The sequence below is a fragment of the Paramormyrops kingsleyae genome, chromosome 4 (assembly GCF_048594095.1).
Source record: "Paramormyrops kingsleyae isolate MSU_618 chromosome 4, PKINGS_0.4, whole genome shotgun sequence".
NCBI classification, from domain to species: Eukaryota; Metazoa; Chordata; class Actinopteri; order Osteoglossiformes; family Mormyridae; genus Paramormyrops; species Paramormyrops kingsleyae.
This window is the reverse complement of record NC_132800.1, coordinates 37,942,571-37,957,110: the sequence shown is the minus strand read 5'-3', so window position 1 is coordinate 37,957,110 and position 14,540 is coordinate 37,942,571. Positions and strand designations below refer to the sequence as shown.

Here is a 14,540-nt window from a genome sequence, read left to right as displayed (position 1 = left end):
CGGAGATCCGAGAAATATCTTGGAGCAACACAGAGGATCCCGAGTTCAGAATCCAAGGTGGCTGCGCCCTTTATCAACAGAAGGGAAAGTTGTAGTTTTATACTGTTTAAGCACTACTTCTCATTTGTGGCTCATTAAATCGGTCGCACACGCTATACCGTCCAACTTATCTATCTAGTGCTACGGAGTTTTATATGTAACGCACCGCATGTAATGTGTTATCAACTGATATTGCTAACAATGGCAATTAACCGAGCTAGAATTGGACTTCATGATTAGTTGGATTATTTGTCGGATTTACGGTAGTTCGTGTTAATTGAAAACGAACGAAGATAAAGACCATTTAAACTGAGGTACCTTAAATCTGACAAGTAGTCTGGCTAAGCAAAAAATCTTGCTTTTTGATATGGGTCCATGGTATTGCACTTCTGTGGCAGATGGAATGCATCCGACTCATGTTCAAGATGTTCAATAAACATGTTAAGTGCATATATATTCCCTTTTTTCTTGAGTCTGTTTGCTCATGCCAAATTAAATGTGATTAATATAGATTAAAAATGAATGACATTTAATCGTGATTAATCGAAATTAATCCACAGGGACCCTGTGATTAATCTGATTAAAAATTTTAATCATATATAATCATATATATATGTATATATATATAATACTGTTATGCTGTTTTGTTACAATATGTATGTCAATAACATTTCTTGTAGCACAATATAGTAAGAAAGTAGCTTGAGGAAGAGCACTGCGGAGAGTGAACTTTTTGTCTGCTATTTTCAGCAACCTTCAGCTGAAAATAGTTGCTCATCTTGAGCTGTCCTGTGTTTCAGGGTCAGGTTTTTACATGAGAACATAAGAAATTTACAAATGAGAGGAGGCCATTCGGCCCATCAAACTCGTTTGGGGAGAACTTAACTAATAGCTCAGAGTTGTTAGAATCTTATCGAATTCAGATTTAAAGGAACCCAGGGTTTTAGCCTGCACTACACTAACAGGAAGACTATTCCATATTCTAACTACACACTGTGTAAAGAACTGCTTTCTCAAATTCAGTTTAAAATGTTCTCCCATTAATTTCCACTTATGGACACGAGTTCTAGTATTTAAACTAATATTGAAGCAGCCATTTGGCTGAACAGCATCCAGACCTATTTTAATCTTATACACCTGGATCATGTCCCCCCTTAGTCTCCTTTGCTCAAGGCTAAACAGATTCAGTTCTGCTAACCTCTGTTCATAAGACATTCCTCTAAGACCTGGAATCATTACAGTCAACATGCATAATATGCTGAAACGATATAGCCAAACCTCTCCGTGGGAATGATGAGCCATCCCTTAGATGTAAAGAATCCAGTTCCTGTGTATCGCAGTCAGACTCTGTAATAAAAACCAAAGGTAATGTTAGCTTTATATTCAAAAGTCAGTTTACCAGCTGTAATATCTTTCTACAAAAATGAACTGGGCAGTTTTTACTCACACAGAGACAGTTTATAATCACAGACAGAGATTGTATGTTTGGACTAATAACTATGAGGAAATTCTCTTCATGCCTTCCTCCACCCCCCCTTGGTAGGTAAGAGCAGGCTGGCCATGAAGGGCAGCCACCCACAGCAGCACCCAGAGAGCTGGGGGTTAAGGGCCTTGCTGAAGGATGTGCAGATGTACTGAGACCAGGCTTGAACCAGCAACCTTCCAATCACAGGCACAAAGGTTTAGCCCACTGAGGCACATGCTGCCCCTAAAATAACCCCCAAATTAGCCAGAATGCTTTGCTCCTGTCTTTGTCCGAGTTTGAAATGACCTTGCTCTCTAAATTGTTTGTATCTGTTGGTTTCATTACTCACCTTATTTATGCTTACATATTCCTCCAGTATTCAATGGGCACTTTGGAAATGAAAGGATTCATTTTTCTATCGATACATTAAGTACTTGAAATGGGTCAGTACTCACAGGTACGCAGTACAGCACCTTTTTGTAATGGCACTTCACAATATATGCTGAGAGTACTGACACCTAGAAATGAATAACAAGGGGAGTACCAGCACCTGGTGCTGAATAACAAGGGGAGTACCAGCATGCAGTACTGAATAACAAGGGGAGTGCCAGCAATTGGTGCTGAACATCAAGGAGAGTACCTACACATACAGTTAGGTCCATAAATATTTGGACCTAAGATTTACTATTTTACCTGTTTACTGAAATATATTCCAATTGAAGTTATACAATGGGCATGGACATAAAGTGCAGACTCTCAGATCCACATTCAAACTGGATGAAGGGTTTAGGAGTTTCAGCTCCTTAACATGTGTCACCCTCTTTTTAAAGGGGCCAAAAGTAATTGGACAATTCACTTAAAAGCTATTTCATTGACAGGTGTGGGCAATTGCTTCATTCTTTCATTATCAGTTAAGCAGATAAAAGGCCTTGAGTTGAGGTTTGCATTTGGAAGATTGAGGTGTGAACATACAATTTGTGGTCAAAGGAACTCAGTATGCAGGTGAAACAGGCCATCCTTAAGCTGCAAAAAAAACAATTTGAGAAATTAGGAGTGGCAAAATCCAGTTTGGTACATCCTGAGAGAGAGAGAACGAGAGAGAGAGCATAAACTGAGCAACGCAAAAAGGCCTGGACGTCCACAGACGACAACAGTGGTGGATGATCACAGATGATCATCATTTTCATGGTGAAGAGAAACCCCTTTGTAACAGCCAACCAAGTGGATAACACCCTCCAGGAGGTAGGTGTATCAATATCCAAGTCTACCATAAAGAGAAGACTGCATGAAAGCAAATACAGAGGGTTCACTGCAAGATGCAAACCACTCAAAAGCCTTAAGAATAGAAAGACTAGATTGGACTTTGCAAAGAAACATCTAAAAAAGCCAGCACAGTTCTGAAACAGCAGTCTTTGGACAGATGAAAACAAGATCAACCTGTATCAGAATGATGGAAAGCAAAAAAAAATTTGGAGAAGGCTTGGAACCGCTTATGATCCAAAGAACACTGCATCATCTGTAAAACATGGTGGAGGCAGTGTGATGGCTTGGGTGTGCATGGCTGCCAGTGGCACTGGGTCTTTAGTGTTTCTTTATGATGTGACATAAGGATGGAAGCAGCCGAATGAATGCTGAGGTGTTCAGAGACATCATGTCTGCTCAAATCCAGCCAAATTGATTGGGCGGCGTTTCACAATACAGATGGACAATGACCCGAAATAGACAGCAAATGCAACCCAGGACTGTATTGAAGCAAATTAGTGGAATATTCTCAAATGGCCAAGTCAGTCACCTGATCTCAACCCCACTGAGCATGCATTTCACTTGCTAAACTAGTTTGCACAAATATTTGTTTATTTTTAATTAATTTTTCAGATTTTTTTTTGTTATTAAATCCTTAGCCAGATTGGAGCTACGTATTCTTTCTTGTCATACACATCAACTGAATAAAAAAAAATAGTCACATCAGGCCTTGTGACAGCACTGTGTGACAAGGCCTTGAACATTAATGCATTTGTTTCTTTTTAATATATTTATGGCATATAATATGTATGCCATATTTAAACATTATTTAAATAAGACCACCATGTAAATTTAATGATGTTTAATGTCTTGTCATATTCAAGGAAAAGTCCTTAAAATATGCAAATGGAAGAACTTTATAATAGTAGTCTAATGTTACATTAATATTAAGATAATTAGTCATTTGAAACAAATAAATGCCAACTGTAACTTAAAGAACACAAAATACATTTTCCCTGCAATCATTTTTTTCTCCTGCATCATCAAAAAAAGGTGGTCTCAACACGATTGGTTTGGACACACTAGACTAGACACTATCATATAAAATGTAGAGTTGCTTATATTTCTTAAAAATATGGGAAAACAACAGTAGATAAAAGCCTGAAAATAGACATATATATACAGCTCTAACCATATTTTTTATTATTATTTATAAAATATGATGGTGAAGCATGTTATGTGTTTCTCATATTTTAACATTTTCATATGTATGTATAGATTACACTTATTATTGATTATTGATTTTCTCCTTAAGATTTTTATCTTTGGAAATGCACGGTTCAGATAGAATGACCTTAAAACTTATTCATTCGTGCCGACTTACAACTTGCGCAAACCACTGCGACACACACCACCACAAACTGTCCCACGACACTGCCTCGACCCACCATGAACTGTCCCGCGAAACTGCCACAAGCCACTACGAACTGTCCCGCAACACTTCCTCGAATCACTACGAACTGTCCCGCCCAGTGCCGCAAGCCACTACGAACTGTCCAGCAAAGCTTCCGCAAGCCACTACGAACTGTCCCGCCCAGTGACGTGAGCCACTACGATCTGTCCCATGACAGCAGCTGCAGGACAGTACAGTTTATGCTCTAACCCCTTCTCCCCTCAGCTTTAGATAGTAAAACTCTACCATTAAACGACAGGTCTCTCTGAAGCCATACATTTAGTTTGTTTTGTGTTTTTTCAATGATGCTGTCACGTTCGGGCTCGGGCGAGCAGGGAAATAGGCGATCGGAGCCAGGAAGTCAGGGAAACTGGATTTAATTCCACGAACGGACTGACAGGTACGGACAATACAATGACAAGTCTGGGGTACATCGACTGAGACACGGACTAAATGCACAAGACTAGGCAAACGAAACAGGAAACAGCTGGGCACAATCGGGAAAGCACACGTGGATAATGAGGGGGCGTGGCACACACTAGGAGCGGACGGAGCGGATCGTAACATAACCCCCCCCCAAAGGCGCGCACACCGGGCGCGCCAGAGGAGAGGCGACGGACGGGACGAGACCGGGGGAACAGGACCTGGAAGACAAAAAGCAAGACCATCAACCAAAAACAGGGAACAGAACAGAGACACAGAACAGGAACAAGGACCAACAGAAAGACAGGACCCGACAAAGAACAGGAAACGCGGACAGGCAGACAGAGAAAGGAGACACAGAGGGGACAGAAAACGGAGGAACAGCAGGGCGAGGAGTGAACACGGGAGGCACAGAGGGACGAGCAGCAAAAACCGGAGGGACAAAGGGACCAGGAGGGGACGGAGGAGACACAGAGGGACGAGGAACCGAGACAGGAGGAACAAAGGGACGAGGAGACGGAACAAAGGGAGGAGGAAGAAGGGGAGCCCGAGGGAGCCCAGGCGGGCGACGGGCAGCGGCCGGAGGGGCCGCAGGGGAGAGGGAGGAGGGAGCAGGAGGGGACCACCCAGGGGCCAAGGGAACGGGACGAGGGAGTGACGGAGGGGACACGGAGGGAGCAAGAGGGAACACCAGTGCAGGCAGGCAGGAGGGGGAAGCCACGGCAGGCGGAGGCGCAGCCGGAGCCGGCGAAGGCGCCGTCCTACGCCAAGCCGGAGCAGGGGGGCCCGGAGGCGGCCGACACGGACCCGGAGGCGGGACCGAGGACCGGCACCGAGGAACCAGGGGGGGACCCGGAGGCGACCGCCGACCCCGAGCCGGAGGACCCGCAGGCAGCCACCGAGCCACAGCCAGGGGCCGAACGGGCGAGCCAGGGGGCAGGGCGGGCGGGACCCGGGCCCGACGCCTATGTCCCCGTCCCTTACGAGACACCGAAAGGCGGGGTCCTGGGGGGCGTCGGCCTTGCCGGGGTAAGGGCGAGGGAGTCAGGAGGGAGGCAATAAGCGGGGCAGCCGGAGCCTCGGGCATGGCCGCAGGCGGGGCAGCCAGAGCCGCGGGCGTGGCCGCAGGCGGAGCAGCCAGCGCCGCGGGCGTGGCCGCAGGCGGAGCAGCCAGAGCCGCGGGCAGGACGGGAGAGGCGGCCTCAGGCAGGGCCGCGGGCAGGACGGGAGAGGCGGCCTCAGGCAGGGCCGCGGGCAGGACGGGAGAGGCGGCCTCGGACGGGGCCGCGGGCGTGTGGCCAGCAGGAGGCGCCTCCGCGGGCGCCGCCACCACGCGGCCAGCAGGGGGCGCCACAGCGGGCGCCGCCATCACGCGGCCAGCAGGGGGCGCCACAGCGGGCGCCGCCATCACGCGGCCAGCAGGGGGCGCCACCGCGGCCACCACAGGCAGTTCAGGAGCCGGCAGGACAGGCGAGACAGGCAGTTCAAGAGCCGGCAGGACAGGCGAGACAGGCAGTTCAAGAGCCGGCAGGACAGGCGAGACAGGCAGTTCAGGTGCCGGCAGGACAGGCGAGACAGGCAGTTCAGGTGCCGGCAGGACAGGCGAGACAGGCAGTTCAGGTGCCGGCAGGACGGGCGCCGCCATCACACGGCCAGCAGGGGGCACCGCGGCGGGTGCCGCCATCACGCGGCCAGCAGGGGGCACCGCGGCGGGTGCCGCCATCACGCGGCCAGCAGGGGGCACCGCGGCGGGTGCCGCAGCCGGAGTGGTGGCAGCTGCAGGGACTGCAGGCAGAGCAGGCAGGACAGGCGGGTCAGGTGGGACAGGCGGGTTCGCCGGCAAAGCGGCGGAAGCTGCAGCAGGCGGTGCCGCGGGCAGAGCGGCGGCAGCTGCAGCAGGCAGGACAAGCGGGTCAGGCAGGACAGGCGGGTCAAGCAGAGCTGCTGGCCGGATGGCAGCAGCAGCAGCAGGCGGTGCCGCGGGCAGAGCGGCGGCATCAGCAGCAGGCGGTGCCGCGGGCAGAGCGGCGGCATCAGCAGCAGGCGGTGCCGCGGACAGAGCGGCGGCATCAGCAGCAGGCAGCGCAGCCGCGGACAGAGCGGCGGCATCAGCAGCAGGCAGCGCAGCCGCGGGCAGAGCGGCGGCATCAGCAGCAGGCAGCGCAGCCGCGGGCAGAGCGGCGGCATCAGCAGGCAGCGGTGCCGCGGGCAGAGCGGCGGCATCAGCAGACAGCGCAGCCGCGGGCAGATCGGCGGCGGCAGCAGGCAGCGCAGCCGCGGGCAGATCGGCGGCGGCAGCAGCAGGCTGTGCCGCGGGCGGAGAGGCGGTAGCAGCAGCAGCCAGCGGTGCCGCGGGCAGGTCCGGAGCCGGCAGGAGGGATGCCGAGCACGTCGGCGCTGTCCCTTTAAGGGCTATTGGAACGCGGGGTATAGCGTCCCTCACGGCGCGTATTCCTCCGTGGCCCAGGCACGCCGGCCGTAAGCCGTAAGCCTCTAACGGAGGTGGCTTTTCCTCAACGTGAGGCGTACCGGCATCAGCGGCGTCTTCCCCAGCGGGCGTGAGGGAGCAGGCTCCTAGAAAGAGCGCTGCCTCTTCCTCACGCCGCGCTCGGCGTTGCTTACGCCGGCTCCTTCTGGAGCTGGGGGGTTGAGCGGCCGAAGCCGCTTTAAGCTCAGTCTTGCGCTTTTGATTATCGGTCCTTTTCGAGACCGGGAAGGTGGCCGGTAGCGAGTCGGGGGGCGGTTCCCAGGCGGCATACCCCGGCTGGGGTAGCCAAACTGCCGCTCTCTCCCTTAGCTGTCGCAGGTTTTAGCCCACCTGCTCGAGCAGCCGCTCCTCGCCGGTGTGGAACCTCCTATCAAGGAGCTCCCAACAGGCATCCACCAGCCGGTGGGCTACGGGATCCGGGTGGCGATCCAGCTGGTTAGTCCACCCGATCACCTCGTCCTCCATGGGGAGAACCTCCCCGGTAGCGCTGAGCTTGTTTCGGAGACTTGTCATTCTGTCACGTTCGGGCTCGGGCGAGCAGGGAAATAGGCGATCGGAGCCAGGAAGTCAGGGAAACTGGGTTTAATTCCACGAACGGACTGACAGGTACGGACATCGACGGACAATACAATGACAAGTCTGGGGTACATCGACTGAGACACGGACTAAATGCACAAGACTAGGCAAACGAAACAGGAAACAGCTGGGCACAATCGGGAAAGCACACGTGGATAATGAGGGGGCGTGGCACACACTAGGAGCGGACGGAGCGGATCGTGACAGATGCATTTTAAAATTCAGAGAGCATCTCTCATTTTTCGTTATGATAATTCCTATATATTTTACCCAAGTCACAACTTAGATGTTACAAATGTTAGTGATTTCACAATTAGTAATAGCTATGAGTTCACATTTAGAAATATTTAAGTAAAGACCGGATGTCCTGCCTTGATCGTCCACTCCTTCCGTGTGCTATGCCCCCTCGTTAATCTCGTGTGGAGTCCAGCTGTTACTTGTTGCTGTCATTAGTCTTATGTATTCAAGTCTGTATTAGGTATGTTTTCCCAAGTCCGATCATTGACGTCTAACATCTGTCTTGTGTTTTACCTTGCATGTACCTGGTGTTTTCTATAATAAATCTCTTGTTCCCCAATTCTACGTCTCCCTACTCCTGCTTCCCTGGTCTGAGATGGGACACCAGAAGCCTTACTTCCAAAATGCATTCCATGGCGAGAGGAATTTGGGTCACATCCTTTAGAAAGAGAGTTGTGTCATCAGCCAATTGGCTAATAATTATTTGTTTGTCGGCAACAAAGATATCCTTTAGACTGTTACCATAGCAACGAGAAGAGAGAAGTTGGGACATAAGTAAAAAGAAATAAGGGGAGATAGGACAGCCCTGACGTATAACACAGGTCAAATAAAATCTGACAGGTGCCATATTTTAATTTGATTGAACTGTTGCAGTTCTTATAAAATGTTTTAATTGCTTTACAAAACATATCACCAAAACCAAATTTCTGGAGATATTTCAAAATGAAGTCATGCTCTACAGAATTGAATGCCTTATAAAAGTCCAGAAAAGGAAGAAACTGTCATGTTCAACGTACCCTGACAGCAGCCTAAAAGAAAACGGCGAAAGCAACAACAGTAGAAATCTACTGTTTACAGTAGAAATCTACTGTTTACAGTAGTAAAGTAGAAATCGGGAAAATTAAAAGTAGCCAAAATGGAGCTGGATGAATTATTAATCTGGGCTGCAGACGTTTCAAGCAGCAGCAAAGTAAGGAAGGTGGACTTCAGACAGGGAACGGCACAGTCAGGGGATTCCAGAGAGAGGCTCATAACAACTCAGCCACCAAGGAGGCGGACATCAGGAGCCTCTGCTGGGAGCGAGAAAGGGGGAGAGAGGAGAAGTGCAGAAGAAGAAGGACTGCAGGGGAAAGAGGGATGGAAGAGGAAAGTACTGATGAGAGAGATTTGGCCACGTGATCCCAAAGAGCAGCAGCAGGAGGAGAGTCCCGGAATATATGGAGAAAGGTGCCAGGGACTGGAAGGGGACAGAGATGACACTATGGGTCAGGATCTAATCCCATGAGATGGCATTTCCTGGGAGTGAGGTACAGTCTATGGACACATTCACATTGTGTGATGTTTGGGATTCTTAGAGCAGTTTTTAATATTTTGAAAAATGATACACCAGGATAAAACAGGGGTGGGGGAGAGCTCCATCTGCCAGACAGAAGTGATGGAGGGAGGTTTATGAGAGGATTTACGGAGGAGGGAATAGAGACTGGACACAGGCTTAGTACTTGGGGAAAGAGACAAAGCAAATCTGCACAGCGGGTGAGACGGCAGTGGAGAGGAGAATGAGAGACTACAAGCCCTAAGCATGAACCTCAGCTGGAGGAAGAAAAAATATGAAGAATAGGGAAGATTAAACGTGGCCTTAAGAGACTGGAAAGATTTGAGATCCAAGCTGTTAAAAATGTCACCCAAGGTACAGTAGAAATACATGAATGTGACTACGGTGAGCTAGAGTTGGGGCGGCATCCAATGTTCAGGACAGGGGTGTGGAGCTACGGAGTGTGGGGGTGCCATTTCTCTATCCTACAAAGGGTACAAAGGGTGTGGGAGATAATCGGACCGACAGAGGCGGAGATGGATTTCAGTTTAATGGGCCGAAAGGGGAGAGAGGCTAGACGACTAGAGGCTAAGATGCTGGGGGGATTGATCCATCTCCAAACTGGCATTAGAGTGAAAGCAAGGTGGTACAATGTGGAAGGGAGACACCCCCGTCTAACCGGTCGTGGATTAGAGTAGAGTGTCTGACAGGGTCTTTTACCATCCCAAAGAAACATGGAAATGAAAGACTTAAAAGGCCCAGTATCTAGGTGGAGGAGGAAGGGGAAGCATGGAAGTAATACAATTAATCCTTGGGAGCAGATTAATTTTAATAATGGCCAGCCTTGTCTGGAATAAGAGGGAAAGCGAAGGCAAAGTGGAGATTGAGACTTAAATGCGAGACTAACATGGCGGAAGCCAGCAGCCCTGAGCTCCGGGACCAAGGGGTAGACGTCCAACCCCAGGTATCTGAAAGACCCCGTCTGAGGAGTAGAAGAAGGAAATGAAGAGGAGTGACAGGCAGGGTTCAGTGGAAGGAGAGAAGACTTTGCCCAGTTAATCTTATAGCCAGAGAGGGATTCATATGTTTGAAACAGGTTAAGGACGTGAGGAAGATCACCAAGATAAAGGAGCAGATCATCGGCGTATAAGGAAGCTTTTTGAGGGGCACCTTTCACTAGGATAGATGTGACGTACATGCAGCAGGCGTATGCTGTCGCCGTCATGGCAGGACGTAATGAAGCTGGTTTGGTCAGGAAAAGTCAATTTAGAAATCACCACCTACAGCCGACGAGGAAGAACCTTAGCAAGCAGCTCAACATCCTACTTCATCAGGGACAATGGGCGGTAGCTGGAACAGAATGTCAGGTCTTTACCTTGTTTAAGGAGTAAAGTTATCAAGGATGAACTAAGAGAAGGATGAAGATGAGAAGCAGAGATAGCAGAATTCAGCATATGGAGGAGTGGAATAGAGAGCTGCTTCCAGAAGACAGAAAGAAGTTCAGGAGGGAGACCATTGGGTCCTGGAGATTTCGCAGGGCTCATAGAGTCCAGAGCCTCTAAGTTAAGTGAGTAAAAGAGGAGCATCGAGTACAGAGGCTTCTGGACCTGAGAGCCAGGGAGGGGTAAGGCATCAAAAAACGAATCGGGATCGGAGGGTGGGGGGCAGAGAGTGGGGAGAATAAATCTGAGTAGAACTAAAAAAAACATTTGCTGGTTTTCAGAGGGTTAGTGTTGACGACTCCAACCTTAGTTTTGATTGATGAGATCATTGAAAATGAGTCACGTTGCCTAAGCCTGACAGCCAATAATTTACTAGGCCTGGCACCAGAAACATAATAGTGCCACCTGGTGCAATGCACCATGAACTCAACATGTTCTACAACTTCACTATATTCCAGTAAATCTAAGACCAACTGTATATTGCTAACTATGTTACGGTGTCTCATAAAGCCAGATTGGGTCTCATCTATAACACTGTCTAGGCAGCCCTTGAATCTCCCAGCAAATGATGTGGCAAGGATTTTATAATCACTATTCAGGAGTGTAATGGGGCGTCAGTTGTCTAATTTGGTGAGATCTTTTTTACTTGGGAATTAATGTAATAACACCCTGAGTTACTGTAGGGGGAAGTTCCTCTTTATCAATACTTTCTATAAAAACATTAACTAAAGAAGGACAAAGTTGATCAGCAAACAGCTTGTAAAATTCTGCTGAAATTCCATCATTGCTGGGGATTTATTATTCTTTAAATCCTTGATTGACCTCGTTACTTCAGTGGAGGTAATATTATTATAACGAATAAGTAGGTCACCATCAGATACTACTTCACCATTAGTGATTGAGTTCATAAAGAGGGCAGATGTTTCCTCAGAGTAGTTGGCTCTATGAAGGTCACTATAGAAGCTTACACAAAAGTTAGCTATTTGTTTGGGGTCTTTAGTGATTCTGCCATTGACCCAGAGCTGGTCAATGGAGGACATTGTTACGTTACAATTCTCAAGTCAAAAAAAATATGAGGAGTTAAATTTCCCTTCTTCTAACCATTTTCGTCTGGATCTAATATCTGCTCCCATTGCCTTTTCCTTATATAGAGCATCCAAAGCAAACTGCTATCTTGTGTTTTATCTTGGTCAGACCGATCAGTCACATCAGAAAGTAACTATGAAATAACATCATCCTCAAAGGTTCTGCTCTTTTTAGCCAAATCAGCACCAAAACTTCTCCAAAATTATCCAGCCTCAAACTTAAGCAGCTCCTAATTACTACTATAATGTTTATGAAACAAAACTTTCTACTTAGTTACTTCTAAGTGTTTTTTTCTCTAATGTCATTCAGTCCCAAAAATGAATTATTCCTTTTCCAAAGAGACGTTCTAACAGGACCCAACACACAATCTGCTGAGAGAGATGTTGCTAAAAAAAACTGCCCTCTGGTCGGTTAAAGGAGCCCACAGAATATCAGAGAGGTTATTGTCAGCCATAGATTTAGATAAAAGCCAGTGATCGATACCAGGCTGCCCAGAGCCGTCTCAGGACCATGTAAATGTAATCGCTCTCTCCATACTGTATGTCACCAAGCTCAAGTCTTTCCATGAAAGATTACAGAGATCAATTAAACTGTTCAGCTCTCCTACGTGAAAATCTCTCCATTTCGGGGTCAATGGCTGTGTTAAAGTCTCTGGCTGTATGCAAACATCCAGAAGGGCAAACATCTTGCAAACACAACACTGAGCTGGCCCATAATTAACTATCTCACTATGACCCTGTCCTTTACTTTGAGCCCGGTATATTTATATAGCACATTTAGCTTTTAGTTAATTTAATTAACTTATAGTTAATAGAGTAAAGTGCCAAGCACAATAAAACACTGAGTTAACACTTATGTTAAAACGTAAATCCAATAGGGTCAGACATAAAAACCTTTGAAATTAAACTTTTAAAATAACCAAATAAACAATTACTTACCCGAGAATAACTTCCTGCTGAACCACATTTAGCTAAACTAAAGTGAAGTGGCTCTAGGGAGGCAGAAAAACCACAAAAAAACCCCTCACAGCAGGCTACTGCCGGAGTGGGGAAAAAGTATAAAATGTCCTCCGGGCCCCGACTGGCGACCGAGCAAAGCTCAGGAGCAACTGTCCTTTCCGAGTTAATGTTACCGGCGTTAGATAATATTACCCTGCGGGTGTTAGATGCGATGCTACGTGGACAGAAACGCCGCTTACGTGACACCCGCAGCCGCACCTGAAACACTGTCGATAAAACTCAAGTTGATTATTAACAAGGACAGATAAGCACTTACGCCGAATGGAAAATATATATATAAAAACTGTACTGGCACACAAACACTCAAATATACATCCAAACAATTCCAATCAACCGCTTCAACACGTGCACAACACAAGTGCACAGTGCATCTACATCACTCCCTCACAGTGCAGCAATCCCATCAGCCAGCCAATGCCTGAAAGCAGCCTGCACAGAACTCAAGACAAAACAGAACTCTAACTTTCCCCTTTACGACTACCGACCTGCCAAAAGCATAGCTCATAGTCTCCAGGCAAATCACTGACTAGCCAGAGCCAAGTCCAGGCGGCAGGCAAACCGGTATAACCAACCACCAGCTAGTCGCTTAGAGTCGTCACCTAGGGTTCATGGTATTGGGACTGTGTCTGTTTCCCGCACCTTTAATCATGGAGGTCTATTCCACTGTAGTGCATGTCATAATAACTTAATAATAATTAAAGCAAATCCGTTATTAGATAATAGGTGTAATGCAAGGCTAAAACCTGGCCTTTTGAATGTAAGATCACTGGTTCCTAAGGTGCTACTAATAAATGAAATGATTACTGATTTTAGTCTTGGTCCTTATGCCTTACTCAGACCTGGCTTAAACCGAATGAATTCATGGCACTAAATGAATCTACTCCAGCTGATTACATCATAACCCTCGACCAGATGGCAAAGGTGCTGGTGCTGCTGCAATATATTCAGTCTATGTCTGAGCAAAGTGCTTATAGCTTTAGCACATTTGAAATTCTTCTTCTTACTCTTGCAGGATCATCTCTTTGTAGTTCTTCACCACCAATCACCATTGTTATTGTGTATAGACTGTCTGGTCCCTAACCTCCAATCACCATTGTTATTGTGTATAGACCGTCTGATCCGTACAGTAAGTTAAGTGTTGGATTGACTACAAAATACTGCTGCTAACTTGAATGGCCTTGCACTAGAATACCTTAGTAATCTGCTGGCCTTACACAACCCTCCTAGGGTTCATGGTATTTTGCTGCTGGGATTGCTGTAGAGGCTGCTGGGATTGCTCCTGGGATTGCTGTACTGTTCGGGAGTGGTGTAGTCGCTGTGTGCACTTGTGTTGTGTTGTGCGCCTGTTGAAGCGGTTGATTTGAATTGAATTATCTGTAAAGTATATTTGAGTGTTTGTGTGCCAGCACAGTTACGTGGGTGGTTGTTGTTGTTGTTTCATTTTTTACTCTTATTTTTACGTGTGTACTTGTCTGTCCTTGTGAGTGTTACCGACAGCTGCGGGCGCGAGTGGCGTTTCTGTCTGCGTCCTTCGCATCAAACACCCGCGGGTAATATTATTTTGTGGTTTTTTGGCCTCCCTAGAGCAACTTCGCTTTAGTTTAGCTAAACGTGGTTCAGCAGGAAGTTAATCTCGGGTAAGTAATTGTAAATTTGGTTATTTAAAAAGTTAAATTTAAAGGTTGTTATCGCTGACGCTGCCGGATAATTTATAATAAAGTACCGATTTAACGCAAGTGTTAATTTAGTGTTTTAGTG

At 47.4% G+C, this 14,540-nt stretch overlaps 1 protein-coding gene across 3 annotated transcripts in view; it reads right to left on the bottom strand.

Annotated features, from left to right (window-relative positions):
* LOC111841725 (NACHT, LRR and PYD domains-containing protein 3-like) overlaps window positions 1–14,540 on the bottom strand; it is a 66,893-nt gene that overhangs the window by 23,283 nt on the left and 29,070 nt on the right. Inside the window, exons 1-2 of one of the 3 annotated variants that reach the window (XM_072711283.1) lie at window positions 12,702–12,827; window positions 1,318–1,386 (exon numbers count right to left, since the gene is read on the bottom strand). The exons of 1 other annotated variant lie outside the window; for it this stretch is intronic. In XM_072711283.1, coding sequence (XP_072567384.1) covers window positions 1,318–1,341 — 24 coding nt within the window. In that variant the 5' untranslated portion in view covers window positions 1,342–1,386; window positions 12,702–12,827. Of the gene's footprint in view, window positions 1–1,317; window positions 1,457–12,701; window positions 12,828–14,540 lie in introns of those variants that run through there. One more of the 3 variants, XM_072711284.1, reaches the window with a different exon arrangement.